A 23,329-nucleotide genomic window follows, 5' to 3' on the forward strand; every position below is an offset into this window, starting at 1 on the left:
TTCGCCTACATAGCCCGGTGCGGGTTATTCCACCTCCCCGCACTGGTCGGGCGACGGGGAGCATTCAACCAGGTAAGGTTGGGCAGGCTCAATGCTCAAGGGAGCCAGTACGCTTGCACGGTCCGGTATTTCCGGTGCTACCTTCCCGCCCCAGCCCAGTACCACCAGTGCCTACACCATGCACCAGGCTTCCAGTGCGTTTTCAGAGCCCTGTTCCTCCTCCACGCACTCTTCCTATGGTGCGTGTCTCCAGCCCAGTGCCTCCAGTTCCGGCACCACGCACTAAGCCACCTGTGCGTCTCCAGAGTCCTGTACGCACTGTTCCTTCTCCCCGTACTCGTCCTGATGTGCGTGCCCTCAGCCCGGTGCCACCAGTGCCGGTACCACGCACCAGGCAAATAGTACGCTTTGAGAGTCCAGTGTGCCCTGTCCCTGCTCCCCGCACTAGCATGACGGTGCGTGTCCTTAGCCCGGTGCCTCCAGTTCCGGCACCACGCACCAGGTCTACAGTGCGTCTCAGCCGGCCAGAGTCTGCCGTCTGCCCAACGGCGCCTGAACTGTCCGTCTGCCAAGCGCCGCATGAACTGCCCGTCTGTATTGAGCCTTCAAAGCCGCCCGTCTGCCATGAGCCTGCAAAGCCGCCCGTCTGCCATGAGCCTACAGAGCCTTCCGCCAGACTGGAGCCGCTAGAGCCTTCCGCCAGACAGGAGCTGCTAGAGCCTTCCGCCAGACAGGATCAGTCTGAGCCATCCGTCTCCGCAGCGCCATCTGAGCCATCCGTCTCCTCAGCGCCATCTGAGCCATCCGTCTCCCCAGCGCCGTCTGAGCCATCCGTCTCCCCAGCGCCGTCTGAGCCATCCGTCTCCCCAGCGCCGTCTGAGCCATCCGTCTGTCCCGAGCCATTAGAGCCGCCCGTCTGTCCCGAGCCGTCAGAGCCGTTAGTCAGTCAGGAGCCGCTAGAGCCATTCGTCAGTCAGGATCTGCCAGAGCCGCCAACCAGACAGGATCTGCCAGAGCCGCCAACCAGACAGGATCTGCCAGAGCCGCCAACCAGACAGGATCTGCCAGAGCCGCCAACCAGACAGGATCTGCCAGAGCCGCCAACCAGACAGGATCTGCCAGAGCCGTCAGCGAGCCATGAGCGTCCAGAGCCGTCAGCGAGCCATGAGCGTCCAGAGCCGTCAGCCAGCCATGAGCGTCCAGAGCCGTCAGCCAGCCATGAGCGTCCAGAGCCGTCAGCCAGCCATGAGCGTCCAGAGCCGTCAGCCAGCCATGAGCGTCCAGAGCCGTCAGCTAGTCATGAGCGTCCAGAGCTGCCATGTATCCAGAACTGCCACTCAGTCCAGAGCTGTCTCTCTGTCCGGAGCTGCCCTTCAGTCCGGAGCTACCTCTCTATCCTGAGCTACCTCTCTATCCTGAGCTACCTCTCTATCTTGAGCTACCTCTCTATCCTGACCTACCTCTCTGTCCTGAGCTACCTTGTCCCGGAGCTGTCCCTTATTTTGGTGTTGCCTCTTCTATTAGGTGGGTGGAATAGGAGGGTGGTCATTCTGAGGGGGAGAAGTAAGCTGGGATTGACTATGGTGGGGTGGGGACCTCGCCCAGAGCCTGAGCCACCACCGTGGTCAGATGCCCACCCAGACCCTCCCCTAGACTTTGTGCTGGTGCGCCCGGAGTTCGCACCTTGAGGGGGGGGTTATGTCACGTTCCTGACCTGTTTTCTGTTAGTTTTGTATGTGTTAGTTGGTCAGGACGTGAGTTTGGGTGGGCAGTCTATGTTTTCTGTTTCTATGTTGGTTTAAAGGGTGACCTAATATGGCTCTCAATTAGAGGCAGGTGTTTTTCATTTCCTCTGATTGAGAGTCATATTAAGGTAGGTGTTTTCACACTGTTTGTTTGTGGGTGGTTGTTTCCTGTGTCAGTGTTTGTTGCACCATACGGGACTGTCTAGGTTTGTTTGTACGTTCGTTCTTTTATGTAGTCAGTTTTCCTGTTCATGCGTTCTTCGTGTTTAATGTAAGTTCGTCGTCCAGGTCTGTCTACTCCGTTTGTTGTTTTGTTAGTTTATAGTGAAGTTCGTGTTTTCGTCTTTTCTTTAAATAAATCATGTCAACTCAAGACGCTGCATTTTGGTTTAATCCCTGCTCCTCCTCTTCGGATGAAGAGGAAGAGGAGAACCGTTACAGGGATGAATTGGACCGCAGAGTCAAGGAAAAGCAGACAACAAGTGCTCAGCATATGTGGGAACTCCTTCAAGACTGTTGGAAAAGCATTTCAGGTGAAGCTGGTTGAGAGAATGCCAAGAGTGTGCAAAGCTGTCATCAAGGCAAAAAGTGGCTACTTTGAAGAATCTCAAATATAAAATATATTTTGATTTTTTAAACACTTTTTTGGTTCCTACATGATTCCATATGTATTATTTCATAGTTTTGATGTCTTCACTATTATTCTACAATGTAGAAAATAGTAAAATAAAGAAAACCCTTGATTGAGTAGGTGTTCTAAAACTTTTGACTGGTAGTGTACATAGTAATAAAAAACACATACATCACATAAAGGCATCATAAAGGTCATGTTAACTGATTGCTATTATCTAATAGAACAAAACATAGAAGATCTCCTAAGCCTGTGTTAACCTCAGACCTTATTTTCAAAACCACAATTCTTTCCACATTCAATTTTGCCATTAGGATGTCTGAACAAAACAGAGGTAACTTATAAATGTGTTTTAGGACTACAAGCTGGCTAGCTCTATTTCAATGAAACGTTTCAAGGACAAAATCTTTTTTTTTGTTGAAGTGGGGACAGTAACATTAGTACTTTCAAAATATTATACTACAAGGAAAATGTTTTAATATATTATTTTTCATTTGTATTTTTATGTTTAGCTCGCATAAAATAATTTAAAGGTATGCATTAAGGTGTCTGTAATAGAATAAACATGGTAAAAACAAGTACAGATATAATTTTTTACTATGGTAGGCAATGCCAAGATGGAGGCGCAGTGGCTTCAAAACAAGACACCTGTCAGTCATCTAGTGTATATATAAATCATTGGTTCCACCCCAGTTGACAATACAAACTGAGTAGTAAAAGAGATATGATGTAATACCTCTTGGTGCCCAACTCAGAGCCTCCCTTCCCAGTCCAGCCTGACACTCCTGTCCAGGTGATGGGCTCAATCTGGTCAAGGGGTAAAGATCAGGGGTCAGAGGTTTCAAGCTTCACTGGACAAGAGTTACTGTACCAGGCCTTGTTCTATCTTTAGATTATAGATGACCTGGTTCTGTAATCACAAAGCATCCCAGCCTTATATACCATAATGTATAGGATTAAATGGACAAAAGGGACCTGATCCTAGATCAGCACTCCTACTCTGAGACGCTTTATGAGTACAGGCCCTGATCAAAAGAGGAGTTTAGGCTGAGACGAATGGGCTCTGCGTAGTGTGCAGTGCATAGTTAGTAATGTGTACGTACATTTCCGTGAGCGAGACCCTCAAACCCGTCATGAACGGCCAGCATATTGTGTCCCTGAATGATTCCAATCCTCACTGCAGAACGCACGGCAGCATTCATACCAGCACAGGGGGCACCGACGTTAACTATGGCCACATTAATGTTGCTCTGGAGGGGAGAGGTGGAGAAAAGGGGAGAGGTGGAAAGAAGAGGAGAGGTGGAGAGGAGAGGTGGAGAGAAGAGGAGTGGAGAGAAGAGGAGAGAAATGGTGGAGAGGGGAGAGGAGAGGATAGGTGGAGAGAAGAGGAGAGAAGTGGTGGAGAGAAGGGGAGAGGAGAGGATAGGTGGAGAGAAGAGGAGAGAAGTGGTGGAGAGAAGGGGAGAGGAGAGGATAGGTGGAGAGAAGAGGAGAGAAGTGGTGGAGAGAAGGGGAGAGGAGAGGATAGGTGGAGAGAAGAGGATAGGTGGAGGTGGAGAGAAGGTGAGAGGAGAAGTGGAGGAGGAGAGAAGGGGAAAGAAGAGGTAGAGAAGAGGAGGAGAGAAGGGGAGAGGAGAGGAGAGGTGGAGAGAAGAGGAAAGAAGTTGTGGAGAAGAGGAGGAGAGAAAGGGAGAGGAGGGGAGGAGAGGAGAGGAGAGGTGAAGAGGAGAGGATAGGTGGAGACAGGGGGAGAGGTGAGAAGAGGCGAGAAGAGGTGGAGAGAACGGGAGAGGAGAGAAGGTGAGAGGAGAGGTGGAGGTGGAGAGAAGGGGAGAGAAGAAGAGAGGAGGAGAGGAGAGGAGAGAATGGTGACATATTGATCTGTTAGTGCTCTCGTTTTGTAACTAATTTAATGCAACTCATGTGTTAATTGTGTAGGTGTTGTCCCTCACCTTGGTATCTGGAGGGTTGATGTGGGCTAGCATCTTGTATGTGTTCCAGTTGTTTTCAAAGCTCCTGGACAGGGCCAACAAAAACAGTGATGTAACATCCGACTGAGTAGTTTCAGTAACAGTGAAGACATTGCAAGAGTGGTAAAAGTAGGCTAGAGTTCTTACTTTCCTCTGAGCTTGATAGCATCCTCCCATCTATTCTCAGCCATGGCAGTAGTCACATCCTTAGTCTGAGGAGACAGAGAGAGAGAGGGGGGGGGGGGGGGGGGGGAGTGCTCAGATATAGGTGAACCCATTAGAATGGCACACATACAACAGTTGATGGGGCTTAGTTACTGATACTGACCACTTGGACACATTCCATGAGGGGCAGCCTGACAGCCTGGTTACCGGACAGACTGACCACACAGGCCGGGGTCTCTGGAGTGGCCTCCAACAGGGCCATCACAGCCTCCACACCCATCCTGCTGCCCTGGGGGAGAACACACACCAGGGTTAGAGAGACACCACAGTCAGACACAATCACAACACACCAGGGTTAGAGAGACACCACAGTCAGACACAATCACAACACACCAGGGTTAGAGAGACACCACAGTCAGACACAATCACAACACACCAGGATTAGAGAGACACCACAGTCAGACACAATCACAACACACCAGGGTTAGAGAGACACCACAGTCAGACACAATCACAACACACCAGGGTTAGAGAGACACCACAGTCAGACACAATCACAACACACCAGGGTTAGAGAGACACCACAGTCAGACACAATCACAACACACCAGGATTAGAGAGACACCACAGTCAGACACAATCACAACACACCAGGGTTAGAGAGACACCACAGTCAGACACAATCACAACACACCATCGTTAGAGAGACACCACAGTCAGACACAATCACAACACACCAGGGTTAGAGAGACACCACAGTCAGACACAATCACAACACACCAGGGTTAGAGAGACACCACAGTCAGACACAATCACAACACACCAGGGTTAGAGAGACACCACAGTCAGACACAATCACAACACACCAGGGTTAGAGAGACACCACAGTCAGACACAACCACAACACACCAGGGTTAGAGAGACACCACAGTCAGACACAATCACAACACACCGTCGTTAGAGAGACACCACAGTCAGACACAATCACAACACACCGTCGTTGGAGAGACACCACAGTCAGACACAATCACAACACACCAGGGTTAGAGAGACACCACAGTCAGACACAATCACAACACACCAGGGTTAGAGAGACACCACAGTCAGACACAATCACAACACACCAGGGTTAGAGAGACACCACAGTCAGACACAATCACAACACACCGTCGTTGGAGAGACACCACAGTCAGACACAATCACAACACACCAGGGTTAGAGAGACACCACAGTCAGACACAATCACAACACACCAGGGTTAGAGAGACACCACAGTCAGACACAATCACAACACACCAGGGTTAGAGAGACACCACAGTCAGACACAATCACAACACACCAGGGTTAGAGAGACACCACAGTCAGACACAATCACAACACACCAGGGTTAGAGAGACACCACAGTCAGACACAATCACAACACACCAGGGTTAGAGCGACACCACAGTCAGACACAATCACAACACACCGTCGTTAGAGCGACACCACAGTCAGACACAATCACAACACACCGTCGTTAGAGAGACACCACAGTCAGACACAATCACAACACACCGTCGTTAGAGCGACACCACAGTCAGACACAATCACAACACACCAGGGTTAGAGAGACACCACAGTCAGACACAATCACAACACACCAGGGTTAGAGAGACACCACAGTCAGACACAATCACAACACACCGTCGTTAGAGAGACACCACAGTCAGACACAATCACAACACACCGTCGTTAGAGCGACACCACAGTCAGACACAATCACAACACACCAGGGTTAGAGAGACACCACAGTCAGACACAATCACAACACACCGTCGTTAGAGAGACACCACAGTCAGACACAATCACAACACACCAGGGTTAGAGAGACACCACAGTCAGACACAATCACAACACACCAGGGTTAGAGAGACACCACAGTCAGACACAATCACAACACACCAGGGTTAGAGAGACACCACAGTCAGACACAATCACAACACACCAGGATTAGAGAGACACCACAGTCAGACACAATCACAACACACCAGGGTTAGAGAGACACCACAGTCAGACACAATCACAACACACCAGGGTTAGAGAGACACCACAGTCAGACACAATCACAACACACCAGGGTTAGAGAGACACCACAGTCAGACACAATCACAACACACCAGGATTAGAGAGACACCACAGTCAGACACAATCACAACACACCAGGGTTAGAGAGACACCACAGTCAGACACAATCACAACACACCAGGGTTAGAGAGACACCACAGTCAGACACAATCACAACACACCAGGGTTAGAGAGACACCACAGTCAGACACAATCACAACACACCAGGGTTAGAGAGACACCACAGTCAGACACAATCACAACACACCGTCGTTAGAGAGACACCACAGTCAGACACAATCACAACACACCGTCGTTAGAGCGACACCACAGTCAGACACAATCACAACACACCGTCGTTAGAGAGACACCACAGTCAGACACAATCACAACACACCGTCGTTGGAGAGACACCACAGTCAGACACAATCACAACACACCGTCGTTAGAGCGACACCACAGTCAGACACAATCACAACACACCAGGGTTAGAGCGACACCACAGTCAGACACAATCACAACACACCGTCGTTAGAGCGACACCACAGTCAGACACAATCACAACACACCAGGGTTAGAGCGACACCACAGTCAGACACAATCACAACACACCGTCGTTAGAGCGACACCACAGTCAGACACAATCACAACACACCAGGGTTAGAGAGACACCACAGTCAGACACAATCACAACACACCGTCGTTAGAGCGACACCACAGTCAGACACAATCACAACACACCAGGGTTAGAGCGACACCACAGTCAGACACAATCACAACACACCGTCGTTAGAGCGACACCACAGTCAGACACAATCACAACACACCGTCGTTAGAGAGACACCACAGTCAGACACAATCACAACACACCGTCGTTAGAGAGACACCACAGTCAGACACAATCACAACACACCAGGATTAGAGAGACACCACAGTCAGACACAATCACAACACACCAGGGTTAGAGAGACACCACAGTCAGACACAACCACAACACACCGTCGTTAGAGAGACACCACAGTCAGACACAATCACAACACACCGTCGTTAGAGCGACACCACAGTCAGACACAATCACAACACACCAGGGTTAGAGAGACACCACAGTCAGACACAACCACAACACACCAGGGTTAGAGAGACACCACAGTCAGACACAACCACAACACACCGTCGTTAGAGAGACACCACAGTCAGACACAATCACAACACACCAGGGTTAGAGAGACACCACAGTCAGACACAATCACAACACACCAGGGTTAGAGAGACACCACAGTCAGACACAATCACAACACACCAGGGTTAGAGAGACACCACAGTCAGACACAATCACAACACACCAGGGTTAGAGAGACACCACAGTCAGACACAATCACAACACACCAGGGTTAGAGCGACACCACAGTCAGACACAATCACAACACACCGTCGTTAGAGCGACACCACAGTCAGACACAATCACAACACACCAGGGTTAGAGAGACACCACAGTCAGACACAATCACAACACACCGTCGTTAGAGCGACACCACAGTCAGACACAATCACAACACACCAGGGTTAGAGAGACACCACAGTCAGACACAATCACAACACACCAGGGTTAGAGAGACACCACAGTCAGACACAATCACAACACACCGTCGTTAGAGCGACACCACAGTCAGACACAATCACAACACACCAGGGTTAGAGAGACACCACAGTCAGACACAATCACAACACACCAGGGTTAGAGAGACACCACAGTCAGACACAATCACAACACACCGTCGTTAGAGAGACACCACAGTCAGACACAATCACAACACACCGTCGTTAGAGCGACACCACAGTCAGACACAATCACAACACACCAGGGTTAGAGCGACACCACAGTCAGACACAATCACAACACACCGTCGTTAGAGAGACACCACAGTCAGACACAATCACAACACACCAGGGTTAGAGAGACACCACAGTCAGACACAATCACAACACACCAGGGTTAGAGAGACACCACAGTCAGACACAATCACAACACACCGTCGTTAGAGCGACACCACAGTCAGACACAATCACAACACACCGTCGTTAGAGAGACACCACAGTCAGACACAATCACAACACACCAGGGTTAGAGAGACACCACAGTCAGACACAATCACAACACACCGTCGTTGGAGAGACACCACAGTCAGACACAATCACAACACACCGTCGTTAGAGCGACACCACAGTCAGACACAATCACAACACACCAGGGTTAGAGCGACACCACAGTCAGACACAATCACAACACACCGTCGTTAGAGCGACACCACAGTCAGACACAATCACAACACACCAGGGTTAGAGAGACACCACAGTCAGACACAATCACAACACACCAGGGTTAGAGAGACACCACAGTCAGACACAATCACAACACACCAGGGTTAGAGAGACACCACAGTCAGACACAATCACAACACACCGTCGTTAGAGCGACACCACAGTCAGACACAATCACAACACACCGTCGTTAGAGAGACACCACAGTCAGACACAATCACAACACACCAGGATTAGAGAGACACCACAGTCAGACACAATCACAACACACCAGGGTTAGAGAGACACCACAGTCAGACACAACCACAACACACCGTCGTTAGAGAGACACCACAGTCAGACACAATCACAACACACCAGGATTAGAGAGACACCACAGTCAGACACAATCACAACACACCGTCGTTAGAGAGACACCACAGTCAGACACAATCACAACACACCAGGATTAGAGAGACACCACAGTCAGACACAATCACAACACACCAGGGTTAGAGAGACACCACAGTCAGACACAATCACAACACACCGTCGTTAGAGCGACACCACAGTCAGACACAATCACAACACACCGTCGTTAGAGAGACACCACAGTCAGACACAATCACAACACACCGTCGTTAGAGAGACACCACAGTCAGACACAATCACAACACACCAGGGTTAGAGAGACACCACAGTCAGACACAATCACAACACACCGTCGTTAGAGCGACACCACAGTCAGACACAATCACAACACACCGTCGTTAGAGAGACACCACAGTCAGACACAATCACAACACACCGTCGTTGGAGAGATACCACAGTCAGACACAATCACAACACACCAGGGTTAGAGAGACACACACACACCAACAGAGCCTCCACACAAATCCTGCTGCAATGGGGATTGGGAAGAACACACACACACACTTACACACCATTACACGCACATGCACATCACATTACACAGTCAGACATGCTTTTGCTCATACGCATAAAGAGAGAGAAAGAGAGAGAGAGAGAGAGAGAGAGAGGGTGAAAGAGACAGGGTGAAATAGAGAAAGAGAGACAGAGACCCTACCAGGATTCTGTCGAAGGCGGAGGGGGTACCGCCTCTCTGCACGTGTCCCAGGACAGTGGTACGGGTGTCAAAGCCCAAATTCTTCTCCACCAACTACAAACGTGAACACACAGAGAGCTGCTAGCAACTGACAGTTTAACCTTATTCAAACCCTGGTAGATAACGCAGTAGAATATTAGTGCTTTAACTCTGAGGTAATATTTGGGAAATGGACGAGACTACTCTAAAAGAGGTCTTAACAAACAAGCAAATGGTTTTGAACTGCTAGGTACAGTAATATGAGGGAGAGCTTGCTGACCTTCTTGATGTCTTCAGAGCCGATGGGTTTTCCATCTCTGCCCATAGCTCCCTCTGCCACAATGATCACATTCAGACGACATCCTCTGGCCCTTTGCTGTCAGAGACACAAGACGTCAGCTTGGTGATTAGGTACCAAGGGTGGAAACAGATAACTGGAATGAAAGATTGTGGTGTAATGTGTTGTATTTAAAAAGTACTTCAATATGGAGAAGAAAATAGAAAATAAGAGAATAAGAGGAGAAGAAGAAGAGGAGAAGAAGAAGAGGAGAAGAAGAGAAGAAGAAGAAGCGAAGAAGAGTAGAGAAGAGGAGAAGAAGAGGAGAGAAGAGTAGAGAAGAGGAGAAGAGGATAAGAAGAGGAGAGAAGAGGAGAAGAAGAGGAGAAGAGGATAAGAAGAGGAGAGAAGAGGAGAAGTGAAGAATAGTAGAGAATAGGAGAAGAGGAGAAGAGAAGAAGAGTAGAGAATAGGAGAAGAGGAGAAGAGTAGAAGAAGAGGAGAGAAGAGGTGAGAAGAGGAGAAGTGAAGAATAGTAGAGAATAGGAGAAGAGGAGAAGAGAAGAAGAGTAGAGAATAGGAGAAGAGGAGAAGAGTAGAAGAAGAGGAGAGAAGAGGAGAAGAGAAGAATAGTAGAGAATAGGAGAAGAGGAGAAGAGGAGAAGAGAAGAATAGAAGAATAGTAGAGAATAGGAGAAGTGGAGAAGAGAAGAAGAGTAGAGAAGAGGAGAAGAAGATGAGAAGAGAAGAGGAGAGAAGAGGAGAAGAGAAGAATAGTAGAGAATAGGAGAAGAGGAGAAGAGAAGAATAGTAGAGAATAGGAGAAGAGGAGAAGAGAAGAATAGTAGAGAATAGGAGAAGAGGAGAAGAGAAGAATAGTAGAGAATAGGAGAAGAGGAGAAGAGAAGAAGAGTAGAGAATAGGAGAAGAGGAGAAGAGGAGAAGAGGAGAAGAGAAGAAGAGTAGAGAATAGGAGAAGAGAAGAAGAGTAGAGAATAGGAGAAGAGGAGAAGAGAAGAAGAGTAGAGAATAGGAGAAGAGGAGAAGAGGAGAAGAGGAGAAGAGAAGAAGAGTAGAGAATAGGAGAAGAGAAGAAGAGTAGAGAATAGGAGAAGAGGAGAAGAGAAGAAGAGTAGAGAATAGGAGAAGAGGAGAAGAGAAGAAGAGTAGAGAATAGGAGAAGAGGAGAAGAGAAGAAGAGTAGAGAATAGGAGAAGAGGAGAAGAGAAGAAGCGTAGAGAAGAGGAGAAGAGAAGAAGAGTAGAGAATAGGAGAAGAGGAGAAGAGAAGAAGAGTAGAGAATAGGAGAAGAGGAGAAGAGAAGAAGCGTAGAGAAGAGGAGAAGATGAGAAGAGTAGAGAAGAGAAGAAGAGTAGAGAAGAGAAGAGGAGAATCCTGTCCAGAAGGCTAGTGTCAGTCTGTCTGTGATTGTAAACATACATCAGACAGTCTTCTGCACAGATGCCCCTCCCATCCCTCATCTGGGGGCATCTCTGGGATGAACACCCAGTCAGCACCGCAAGCCAGAGCAGTCACCAGGGCCAGGTAGCCACAGTGTCTACCCATCACCTCCAGGATAAAGGTCCTCTGGTGACTGAAGAGAACAACAGAGGAAACCTCTTTGTTATAAACCAGGTGCCAAAGAGACAACAGAAACAGTGTGTGCGGGCGTCTGTATGCATGAGCGCACGGCTGCAAACGTGTGACAGCGATGACCTCTCCTCTCCTCACCTCTGTGCGGTCGTGGTGATGGCATCCACCACCTCTATGATGCGGTGGAGGGCGGAGTCTGTCCCGATGGTCATGTCTGTGCCACAGAAGTCATTGTCGATAGAACCCACCATGCCAACTATGTTGAGGTGGGACGACGTCTTGGCCTCGTCATCACTGATCTTACCTGGAGACAGAGAAGTCCCACACTTCTGTCAGTTATATTCAACAGCAATTCCACCAATGTAGCCAGGCTATCTGGTGTATCTGGGATCGCTCAAATTGTTTTATGGTAAAAATAAATGACAAAGAATGCTGAAACTGCATCAGTGGTTAACTAAATAAACCCTGCATTGGGTCTTAATAATAAAGAAGCATTTTGTACTTTCAATGAACTATCCAATTTCAATGAACTATCCAATTTCAATGAACTATCCAATTTCAATGAACTATCCAATTTCAATGAAGTGTTTCCATGTGGACGTAGATTTTATTGTGACCCTTCCCAGTTCTTAGGTGTTTTCCATGGTCCCCGTGGGGTTTGTCAGCCTTACCGGCTTTGACCAGGTCGACCAGCAGAGTGGACCACTCCGTCCTGAACTGGTTAGCTCCGGTTAGACTACCGTCACCCCCGATCACACACAGGTTGGTGATACCCAGCTTGACCAAGTTCAGGGCAGCCTTCATGCGGCCCTCCCTGGCTCTGAAGTCCATGCAGCGGGCACTGCCGATGACCGTGCCCCCCTGGTAGAGAGACACTCATTGAATCAGAAGAAAGACAAAGTCCCTCAGACTGGTGCAATACTGTAGAATACTATAGTAAATACTAAAGTATTATATGTAAAAACACTACACTTTTTAAACTATAGTAAATACTAAAGTATTATTTGTAAAAACACTACACTTTTAAACTATAGTAAATACTACAGTATTTAATTTGTATATACCCTGCAAATTCCCCTCCCCCATATAGCAATCTGTCACGCATAAGTGAGAAACCTACATGGCAAGTATAGACAATATTTTGTGTTCCTACAGGTTATAGAAAAGAGCAGAAGCCCTGAACTGCCCGCCTGCCTGCCCGCCTGCCTGCCTGCCTGCCTGCCTGCCTGCCTGCTAGCTAAAGAAAACGTGTTCTTTTAGTATTTCTCCAGTAGGTTTCCTGAAGGAGGAAGCCACCACTTCTATGTCAAATATAACAAAACCAAAACACTACAGTAAATACTACAGTAATGTCCTCAAAAACACTACAGCAAATACTATGGTATAGTACAGTCTGCAAAACACTACATAAAATACTATGGTATAGTACAGTCTGCAAAACACTACATAAAATACTATGGTATAGTACAGTCTGCAAAACACGACATAAAATACTATGGTATAATACAGTCTGCAAAACACTACATAAAATACTATGGTATAGTACAGTCTGCAAAACACTACATAAAATACTATGGTATAGTACAGTCTGCAAAACACTACATAAAATACTATGGTATAGTACAGTCTGCAAAACACTACATAAAATACTATGGTATAGTACAGTCTGCAAAAAACTACATAAAATACTATGGTATAGTACAGTCTGCAAAAAACTACAGTAAATACTATGGTATAGTACAGTCTGCAAAACACTACATAAAATACTGCAGTATAGTACAGTCTGCAAAAAACTACATAAAATACTGCAGTATAGTACAGTCTGCAAAACACTACATGAAATACTGCAGTATAGTACAGTCTGCAAAACTCGACATTAATTAATATAGTATTACAAGTTTTCTTTTACTACAGTAATTATACTACAGTTATTTGTACATACTACAGTGAAGGCCCAATGGCCGAAACATCAAGGATTTTTCTTAATATGTCATTATACGCTATTCAGTGATGCGTGTGAATCTTGCATCTCGTCCTGCCCTCAACATTAGGTCGGTTTGAACACTGTCTTCTGTTACTGAGAATATGTCAGGCTATCAGGAAAGAGCAGCTCTGTAATCACACCCTGCTTTGATCTTCCCATGGCACCTGGCCAGGTCCCGACTCAATCCAAATACTCTGTGTGCGCAGAGGTCAGTTTGTGTTACTGGAGCCGACCCCTGTTCTCTCTTAGTTACAGTAGGCATCATCGTCATCATCATCACCATCTATGAACACTCTTGGTTGTGAGTCTGTATCTGTCTCTAATATTCAAACAAAGCAGAACTCTTGGTTTCTTGTCATTCATTTACTGTAATACCCTCTCTAGACAGTGGCAGTTTATGGGCCTGTAATACCCTCTCTAGACAGTGGCAGTTTATGGGCCTGTAATACCCTCTCTAGACAGTGGCAGTTTATGACAGTTGTGTCCTGACTCCTGTATTGGCATCAGTGGTTGTGAGAGTCTGATAACAGGACTCACCAGTTGCAGCATCATGGACACACTCTCCCATGTGGCCAGTTTGATGTTGTCTCCTCCGTCCACCAGACCCTGGTAACCCTGGAGACACACATCATCAACACAAATACAAACTATTATCTTCAACGTGGTTTCACCCACACACGAGGAACACTGCCTTCTGAGATGGGAGACAACAGCATGCTACTGCAGCGACACAACTTTGCTCTCTATGTGGTATGTGATATAATCTATTTTTGGGCTGTGAATTTCTTAAACCTTCAGTCAGATCAGGAATGAATTAATAGTAGAAGACACTATACTTTGGGTGATCAGCAATGATAGACAACACATTATCAAGTGTATAAACTTGAATCACAGAACTGTGATTGTGATTGTATTCTATTCTACTGCATGTCTTTACCTCATGAACAAAGTAGACTTTGGCTCCAGTGTAGAGACCAACTCTGACTGTGGCCCTCACAGCCGCGTTCATACCTGAGAGACACAGACAGACAAACATGGGGTTTTCAGGACTGACTGAAGGCTCGTATATGCATATAACAAGTTATAAAGCCCTTACACCTTCCAGTAAAGCGTTGCCCTGAGGGTCAATGCACTGCACAAAAAAGAATAGCTTGTCAAAGTTCACAGTGACACACACACACACACACACACACACACACACACACACACACACACACACACACACACACACACACACACACACACACACACACACACACACACACACACACACACAGCTCACATTGGCAGAACAGTAGTTATGGCGTAAAACAACTCGTTTCACCAATGCTAACATTAATACTTAATCAAGTTTACAATCAAGATTACGTTTGGATTCAGGGTTGTCATCTGTTGTGACGTGACTATCATTAATCTGATAACTGTTATTTATTTTATAAATGAACTACATTTAATTGTTACTTGATTAAATTAATCACGTAACAATTAATTCATTAGGAATTTGGGGCACCACGGGAAAAGTTGTTTAACGAGTTACTATTTCCCAACTTAAACTCTAAAGATATACAGATATCTCTTCCCTCAATAACAGTCAATTATGAATGATTACCTCATCAGTCTCATTCTGAACGTCGCATAATCCTTGGATCCGCAAGAACACTAGCCCTTCTGAATATTCAGTACTACACAAATTGATTTAATAATTTATTAATTAACTAACTCAATAATGACACAGAATAGACATACACACTTACATGAGATAAATGTCCCTAGTGGACTGACAAGGTATGACAGGGCATCCCGGATGGCGCAGTGGTCTAAGGCACTGCATCGCAGTGCTAGCTGTGCCACCAGAGACTCTGGATCTGTCGCAGCCGGCCGCGACCGGGAGGCCCATGGGGCGGCGCACAATTGGCCCAGCGTCGTCCGGGTTAAGGAGGGTTTGGCCAGCAGGGATATCCTTGTCTCGTCTCGTCGCGCACTAGCGACTCCTGTGGCGGGCTGGGCGCAGTGCACACTGACCAGGTCGCCAGGTGTACGGTGTTTCCTACAACACATTGGTGCGGCTGGCTTCCGAGTTGGATGTGCATTGTGTCAAGAAGCAATGCGGCTTGGTTGGGTTGTGTTTCGGAGGATGCATGGCTCTCGACCTTCGCCTCCCCCGAGTCCGTACGGGAGTTGCAGTGATGAGACAAGACTCTAACTACTACCAATTGGATACCACGAAATTGGGGAGAAAAAAAAAGAAAAAAAAAAGAGGTATGCTTGTTACACATATGGAGAGGGAGGGGTAAGTAAAGGGAGGGAGAGAGAGACAACACTTGGATTAGCACCCTAACCACCGCTCATTCGTATTAGAAATGCTATATATATATTTATTCGTAGCTACCCTTGATCGTTGTTAAATCTCTGTTGAACTCGATGACTCCTATGGTGAAGTTATCAATGTCTGTAAGGCTCTGGTTTGTCCACCAGAGGTCACAATGTCCTTTGTAGAGCTTCCCTGGTTGTGGAGTGTTTGGTAGAACAGCTACTTCAGGTTGTTTGAGGGGATTCTCCTTCCCACCTTGTGTCTTTATTCAAAGCTATAGGACCTCTTTAACATGCACAGCTGCAGACTGTGAATGTTTCTGGTCTCGTAGGTGAGGTTATCTTCTCTTCTAGTGTTGAGAGCTTCAGAGCTTCTCACCATTTCAACATGTTGACTAACGTCTCATGTCTTTTGGTATCAATGGTTGATTATTCAGGGTTCAGCTGCCAATCACTATACACGCCAGTAGTAACCCGACAATGTACAGGTCTCACCATTTTAGCCAATGTGTAGCCACTGCTCCACGCTGTCTGGTAATGTAGTTTTAACCATTTGAAACGTTCAGCTCACGCTGTACGTCGGCTGGTCGGTAGAGTTGAAAACATTTTGTAACATTCAGCTCACGCTGTCTGTCAGGCTGGTCTGTAGAGTTTAAACCATTTCATAACGTTCAGCTCACGCTGTCCGTCAGGCTGGTCTGTAGCGTTTACACCATTTCACAACGTTCAGCTCACGCTGTCTGTCAGACTGGTCTGTAGAGTTTAAACCATTTTGTAATGTTCAGCTCACACTGTCCGTCAGGCTGGTCTGACATGTTAATTCTGTAATTTTAAGCACTCTGGTCGGAAAGGCGGTTCCATCACACTGACACGCTCTTCTGACTTCATTAGGGTAGCGGTTACTGACTGGGCACAAGTTTATATGAAAAACAATTATCTCATTTAGAAGGCTAAAACCACATTGCTATCTTCACAAAAGTATTCTCATATGTAATCATATATTTTATACAACCTTTAGATGTAAACTTGACAGACAGAATGTGTGTCCTTCCTAACTTACAGTTACTGTGTTACACCATCCTTAATGACATCACAAAATAATAAACAATGTGACAGGATTATTCTTATGACCACCCAGGACCATTCTTAACATTCCTATCTTATGAATATTGTTCATTCTCTTGGAAAAAAAGGTTTTGGCGGCAAAAGTCTCTCTGTAACAAAGAGCGTTTCAGTCTTCCAATACTGCAGGGCAAGGAAGAGAAAGTTCTCTCTAAATTTACAACCCAGTGTTAAGGTGTCAAGACTGGCACAGCCCCCCCCCCTGGCTATCTTCAAACATCTGCCTAGCTGATGGGTCCTTTGATCCACTGTCAGGAGATTCATGACACATGATTAAACACATTAAAATGACTTTTATAGCTCCAGAGTGACTTGATACCCATATGTCAATGCTTTATAGACATAGATGTCATGTGTATCAAGCATGGACATATGGGTATCAAGACCCTTGACATTTGTGTTTTGGGTTCAGAGTGTTTTGGCTATAACATTCAAAATGGCTCCTGCACATATTTTCAGAGTGAGAATAGAGAGGGTGTCATGTCTGTAAACAGATCTGTCTGACTCTACTCTATATTCCCTCCATGTTCAGAACACTGTAAAGGCCACGGTGTGTGTGTGTGCACACCCTTGCGTCTATGTGTGTTGTAGTTGCTCCATACACAAACATGGACAGGACGGTCTCTAGTTTCAACAGAGCAGCTGTTGAAGAAAGCCTCCATACCATGACATTCCACAAAAAGGTCAGAGGGTCTAAAATTAGACCCACATTTTTTTGGGGACAGAGGGTCACAAGGGGGAGACGGAGGGGAAGACAGAGGAGGAACAGGCGGGAGATAACAGTGACTCAAAGGAAAAGGTTAGGGGGCACATTTGGAATCCCTGTAATTGGGATCATCTAGTAATGATACAAGTCAGCAATATTAACATCAGTCATCATACTAGATACACATTTTTATAGACATACTATAGACATACTGTAATGTATACCACTTCCTGGCTGTTCAGGGACCAAGTGAAAGAAGAGAGTGACGTAGGATATTACCAGGATATCTGTTCACTGTTGTGTAAAGAATAAATTGACATATTATTCTGCAACTCTGCTAGGAGAAGATGCAGTCTACTGTATAATAATCTCTTGTGGACATAGAGCATCTGAACAAATCACAGTTAACCGAGATTAAGTGTATAAAAAATCTTTGTTTACATGCTAGCTGATGACTGGGCGTGAAATCATGGCCAAGAAGTGTGGTTATTTGTATGGGATGTCAACCTACACATCCCAAAGTCCCATGGCTCTAAGGGTACAGGATAGCTATCATACTGTACTTATCACGTCCTCCTCCCTGCCCTCCATAGTGAAGGTAAAAGCCAAAAGCCAAAAGCCAAAGACATCCATCTGCAACTGACAACTGGCTCCTGGGACTAAGTGACCAAGAAGACAAGCCACTCCAGCATCTGACTGGCATAGCTGATCTCCGTTGTCCTCACAGTTTTTTGTCTGCCTTAAGCGTGCTTTGGAAGCCCTTCAGACAGAATAACTCCAACCCTAACTCTTAATTCAACTCAGGGTGTTGAGTTTGATATAAACTCCTTTAACACTGTGTCAGTTCAACCGGGAGAGCTGGAGGTGTTCACAGTCAACATCAGAGAATAATGCTAGTGTAGGCTCGGACCTAAATGATGTGCTCTCTGTCACCTCCAGCCGCATGGCAAATGGCCCAAGACAATGCCCCGAGGACCAGTCAGCCCTTACCCCGTCAAGAGGCCCAAATGTAGGCCTATCTCTCTCTCTCTACAGTATCCAGAGGATGACTATTGGAATATGTATTAGTAACCACATTTCCATCCACAGTTTTTATGTGTGTTTTTTATTATTATTTTTATTTATTTCACATTTATTTAACCAGGTAGGCTAGTTGAGAACAAGTTCTCATTTGCATTTGCGACCTGGCCAAGATAAAGCAAAGCAGTGTGACACAGACAACAACACAGCACATGGAGTCAACAATAAACAAGCCAATAACACAATAAACAACTCAATGACACAGTAGGAAAAAGAAAGTCTATATACAGTGTGTGCAAAAGGCATGAGGAGGTAGGCAACAAATAGGCCATAGGAGCGAATAATTACAATTTAGCAGATTAACACTGGAGTGATAAATGAGCAGATGATGATGTGCAAGTGGAGATACTGGTGTGCAAAAGAGCATAAAATAAAATAAAATAAAAACAGTATGGGGATGAGGTAGGTAGATTGGGTGGGCTATTTACAGATGGACTATGTACAGCTGCAGCGATCGGTTAGCTGCTCAGATAGTTGATGTTTAAAGTTGGTGAGGGAAATAAAAGTCTCCAACTTCAGCGATTTTTGCAATTTGTTCCAGTCACTGGCAGCAGAGAACTGGAAGGAAAGGCGGCCAAATGAGGTGTTGGCTTTGGGGATGATCAGTAAGATATACCTGCTGGAACGTGTGCTACGGGTGGGTGTTGTTATCGTGACCAGTGAACTGAGATAAGGCGGAGCTTTACCTAGCATAGACTTATAGATGACCTGGAGCCAGTGGGTCTGGCGACGAATATGTAGCGAGGGCCAGCCGACTAGAGCATACAGGTCGCAGTGGTGGGTGGTATAAGGTGATTTGGTAACAAAATGGATGGCACTGTGATAGACTGCATCCAGTTTGCTGAGTAGAGTATTGGAAGCTATTTTGTAGATGACATCGCCGAAGTCGAGGATCGGTAGGATAGTCAGTTTTACAAGGGTAAGTTTGGCGGCGTGAGTGAAGGAGGCTTTGTTGCGAAATAGAAAGCCGATTCTAGATTTGATTTTGGATTGGAGATGTTTAATATGAGTCTGGAAGGAGAGTTTACAGTCTAGCCAGACACCTAGGTATTTATAGTTGTCCACATATTCTAGGTCGGAACCATCCAGGGTGGTGATGCTAGTCGGGCGGGCGGGTGCGGGCAGCGAACGGTTGAAAAGCATGCATTTGGTTTTACTAGCGTTTAAGAGCAGTTGGAGGCCACGGAAGGAGTGTTGTATAGCATTGAAGCTCGTTTGGAGGTTAGTTAGCACAGTGTCCAAGGAAGGGCCAGAAGTATGCAGAAAGGTGCCGTCTGCGTAGAGGTGGATCAGGGAATCGCCAGCAGCAAGAGCGACATCATTGATATATACAGAGAAAAGAGTCGGCCCGAGAATTGAACCCTGTGGTACCCCCATAGAGACTGCCAGAGGTCCGGACAACATGCCTTCTGATTTGACACACTGAACTCTTTCTGCAAGGCTATTGAGTCTGCCGATAAGAATACGGTGATTGACAGAGTCGAAAGCCTTGGCCAGGTCGATGAAGACGGCTGCACAGTACTGTCTTTTATCGATGGCGGTTATGATATCGTTTAGTACCTTGAGCGTGGCTGAGGTGCACCCGTGACCGGCTCGGAAGCCGGATTGCACAGCGGAGAAGGTACGTTGGGATTCGAAATGGTCAGTGATCTGTTTATTAACTTGGCTTTCGAAGACTTTAGATAGGCAGGGCAGGATGGATATATGTCTGTTACAGTTTGGGTCTAGGGTGTCACCCCCTTTGAAGAGGGGGATGACCGCGGCAGCTTTCCAATCTATAGGGATCACGGACGATACAAAAAAGAGGTTGAACAGGCTGGTAATAGGGGTTGCAACAATGGCAGCGGATAGTTTTAGAAAGAGAGGGTCCAGATTGTCTAGCCCAGCTGATTTGTACGGGTCCAGGTTTTGCAGCTCTTTCAGCTCTTTCAGAACATCTGCTGTCTGGATTTGGGTGAAGCTGGGGAGGCTTGGGCGAGTAGCTGCGGGGGAGGCGGAGCTGTTGGCCGAGTTTGGAGTAGCCAGGAGGAAGGCATGGCCAGCCGTTGAGAAATGCTTATTGAAATTTTCGATTATCATGGATTTAACAGTGGTGACCGTGTTACCTAGCCTCAGTGCAGTGGGCAGCTGGGAGGAGGTGCTCTTGTTCTCCATGGACTTTACAGTGTCCCAAAACTTTTTGGAGTTAGAGCTACAGGATGCGAATTTCTGCTTGAAAAAGCTAGCCTTTACTTTCCTGACTGACTGTGTGTATTGGTTCCTGACTTCCCTGAACAGTTGCATATCGTGGGGACTATTCGATGCTATTGCAATCCGCCACAGGATGTTTTTGTGCTGGTCAAGGGCAGTCAGGTCTGGAGTGAACCAAGGGCTATATCTGTTCTTAGTTCTGCATTTTTTGAACAGAGCATGCTTATCTAAGATGGTGAGGAAATTACTTTTAAAGAATGACCAGGCATCCTCGACTGACGGGATGTGTAAAGTCATAACATGTACAACAGCAAAAAACAACAACATCCGTGATGGAAACAGGACATTTCGGTAGAATTTTATAAATGCCGACAGAGCATTTGTGTGTTGGACATGATGGGATCATTTTGTGTCTGTAAAATTAATTATTCAAGAAATGGAGGGAGAAAAAGCTTTTAACACTCAAATATTGATATAATTACCATCATATTGAAGTAAACTTAGAGTCACGCAATGATATTTTGTGTGGTCCTCCCACTACGACTCGGGGAACGCATGCAGTTTATTCGTCTACAGATTAAATCAATTGTGATGAACTTCACATGGTGGTGAAAGTGGAAACCATACAGTTTATTAGCCTACAGATTAAATAAATTGTGATGAACTTCACATGGTGGTGAAAGTGGAAACCATACAGTTTATTAGCCTACAGATTAAATAAATTGTGATGAACTTCACATGGTGGTGAAAGTGGAAACCATACAGTTTATTAGCCTACAGATTAAATCAATTGTGATGAACTTCACATGGTGGTGAAAGTGCACGTGATGAACTTCACAGGGTGGTGAAAGTGCACGTGATGAACTTGATGGTCCTTTCCAATAAATATATAATATTCTGGTGACATGATGATCGATGCTTGGCTGCCGTTTGACAAATACAAATAATATCCCTTATCCCTAATAATGTCATAATGTAGGTAACCTCCCCCCACTGTCTCTGCCAGCTGTTGGCTAGAGCGCATGTACCAAGACCAGAGTGATCACATTTGCTAGATAACGCAATAGTTTTTGTGACAAAACCATCAGCACAGTTGAAAATGCAAAAGAAAACTCATTTAACTTGTATTTTTTATTCGGTACATGGGAATTTAACCGCAAAAGTTATTTAACTGCAAAATGTTTTGTACACTGTGTGTATAAAACATTATGAACACCTGCTCTTTCCATGACATAGAATGACCAGGTGAATCCAGGTGAAATTTATGATCCCTTATTGATGGCATTAGCTAAATCCACTTCAATCATTGTAAATGAAGGTTTGATGATTTTTAAGCCTCGAGACAATTGAGACATTTAAAAAAATATATAAATATTAAACTTTTATTTAACTAGGCAAGTCAGATAAGAAGAAATTCTTATTTACAATGACGGGCTACACCGGCCAAACCCGGACGACGCTGGGCCAATTGTGCATTGCCCTATGGGACCTATCGGACCAGGGTGTTTGTAGTGATGCCTATAGCACTGAGATGCAGTGCCTTAGACTGCTGCGTCACTCAGGAGACATGGATTGTGTATGTGTGCCAAGACAAAATATTTAAGTGCCTTTGAACGGGGTATGGTAGTAGGTGCCAGGTGCACTGGTTTGTGTCAAGAACTGCAACGCTGCTGGGTTTTTCATGCTCAACAGTATCCCGTGTGTATCAAGAATGGTCCATGCCCCAACAAATTGAGGCTGTTCAGAGGGAAAAAGGGGGTGCAACTCAATATTAGGAAGGTGTCCTTAATGTTTGTACACTCAGGTGCTGGGTTAGTAAAGTTGACCTAATAACAGGTGCTGGGTTAGTAAAGTTGACCTAATAACAGGTGCTGGGTTAGTAAAGTTGACCTAATAACAGGTGCTGGGTTAGTAAAGTTGACATAATAACAGGTGCTGGGTTAGTAAAGTTGACCTAATAACAGGTGCTGGGTTAGTAAAGTTGACATAATAACAGGTGCTGGGTTAGTAAAGTTGACATAATAACAGGTGCTGGGTTAGTAAAGTTGAC

General features: G+C 46.0%; 1 protein-coding gene and 1 non-coding gene across 3 annotated transcripts in view; one reads left to right on the forward strand and one right to left on the reverse strand.

The window, feature by feature from the left end:
• Positions 1 to 14,912, reverse strand: part of LOC120059103 (ATP-dependent 6-phosphofructokinase, muscle type-like) — a 29,212-nt gene extending 14,300 nt beyond the window's left edge. Inside the window, exons 1-12 of one of the 2 annotated variants that reach the window (XM_039007911.1) lie at positions 14,809 to 14,912; positions 14,409 to 14,486; positions 12,559 to 12,748; positions 12,026 to 12,191; positions 11,735 to 11,888; positions 10,298 to 10,393; positions 10,000 to 10,092; positions 4,675 to 4,800; positions 4,494 to 4,558; positions 4,329 to 4,392; positions 3,480 to 3,626; positions 3,113 to 3,183 (exon numbers count right to left, since the gene is read on the reverse strand). In XM_039007911.1, coding sequence (XP_038863839.1) covers positions 3,113 to 3,183; positions 3,480 to 3,626; positions 4,329 to 4,392; positions 4,494 to 4,558; positions 4,675 to 4,800; positions 10,000 to 10,092; positions 10,298 to 10,393; positions 11,735 to 11,888; positions 12,026 to 12,191; positions 12,559 to 12,748; positions 14,409 to 14,486; positions 14,809 to 14,907 — 1,349 coding nt within the window. In that variant the 5' untranslated portion in view covers positions 14,908 to 14,912. Of the gene's footprint in view, positions 1 to 3,112; positions 3,184 to 3,479; positions 3,627 to 4,328; positions 4,393 to 4,493; positions 4,559 to 4,674; positions 4,801 to 9,999; positions 10,093 to 10,297; positions 10,394 to 11,734; positions 11,889 to 12,025; positions 12,192 to 12,558; positions 12,749 to 13,829; positions 13,935 to 14,408; positions 14,487 to 14,808 lie in introns of those variants that run through there. The other variant, XM_039007912.1, reaches the window with a different exon arrangement.
• LOC120059634 lies at positions 13,128 to 13,184 on the forward strand. Its single transcript, XR_005478158.1, has one exon. It is a non-coding gene; the product is annotated as a U7 small nuclear RNA (small nuclear RNA).
• Positions 14,913 to 23,329: the final 8,417 nt, after the last annotated feature.

The sequence above is a fragment of the Salvelinus namaycush genome, chromosome 14 (assembly GCF_016432855.1).
Source record: "Salvelinus namaycush isolate Seneca chromosome 14, SaNama_1.0, whole genome shotgun sequence".
Lineage (NCBI taxonomy): Eukaryota > Metazoa > Chordata > Actinopteri > Salmoniformes > Salmonidae > Salvelinus > Salvelinus namaycush.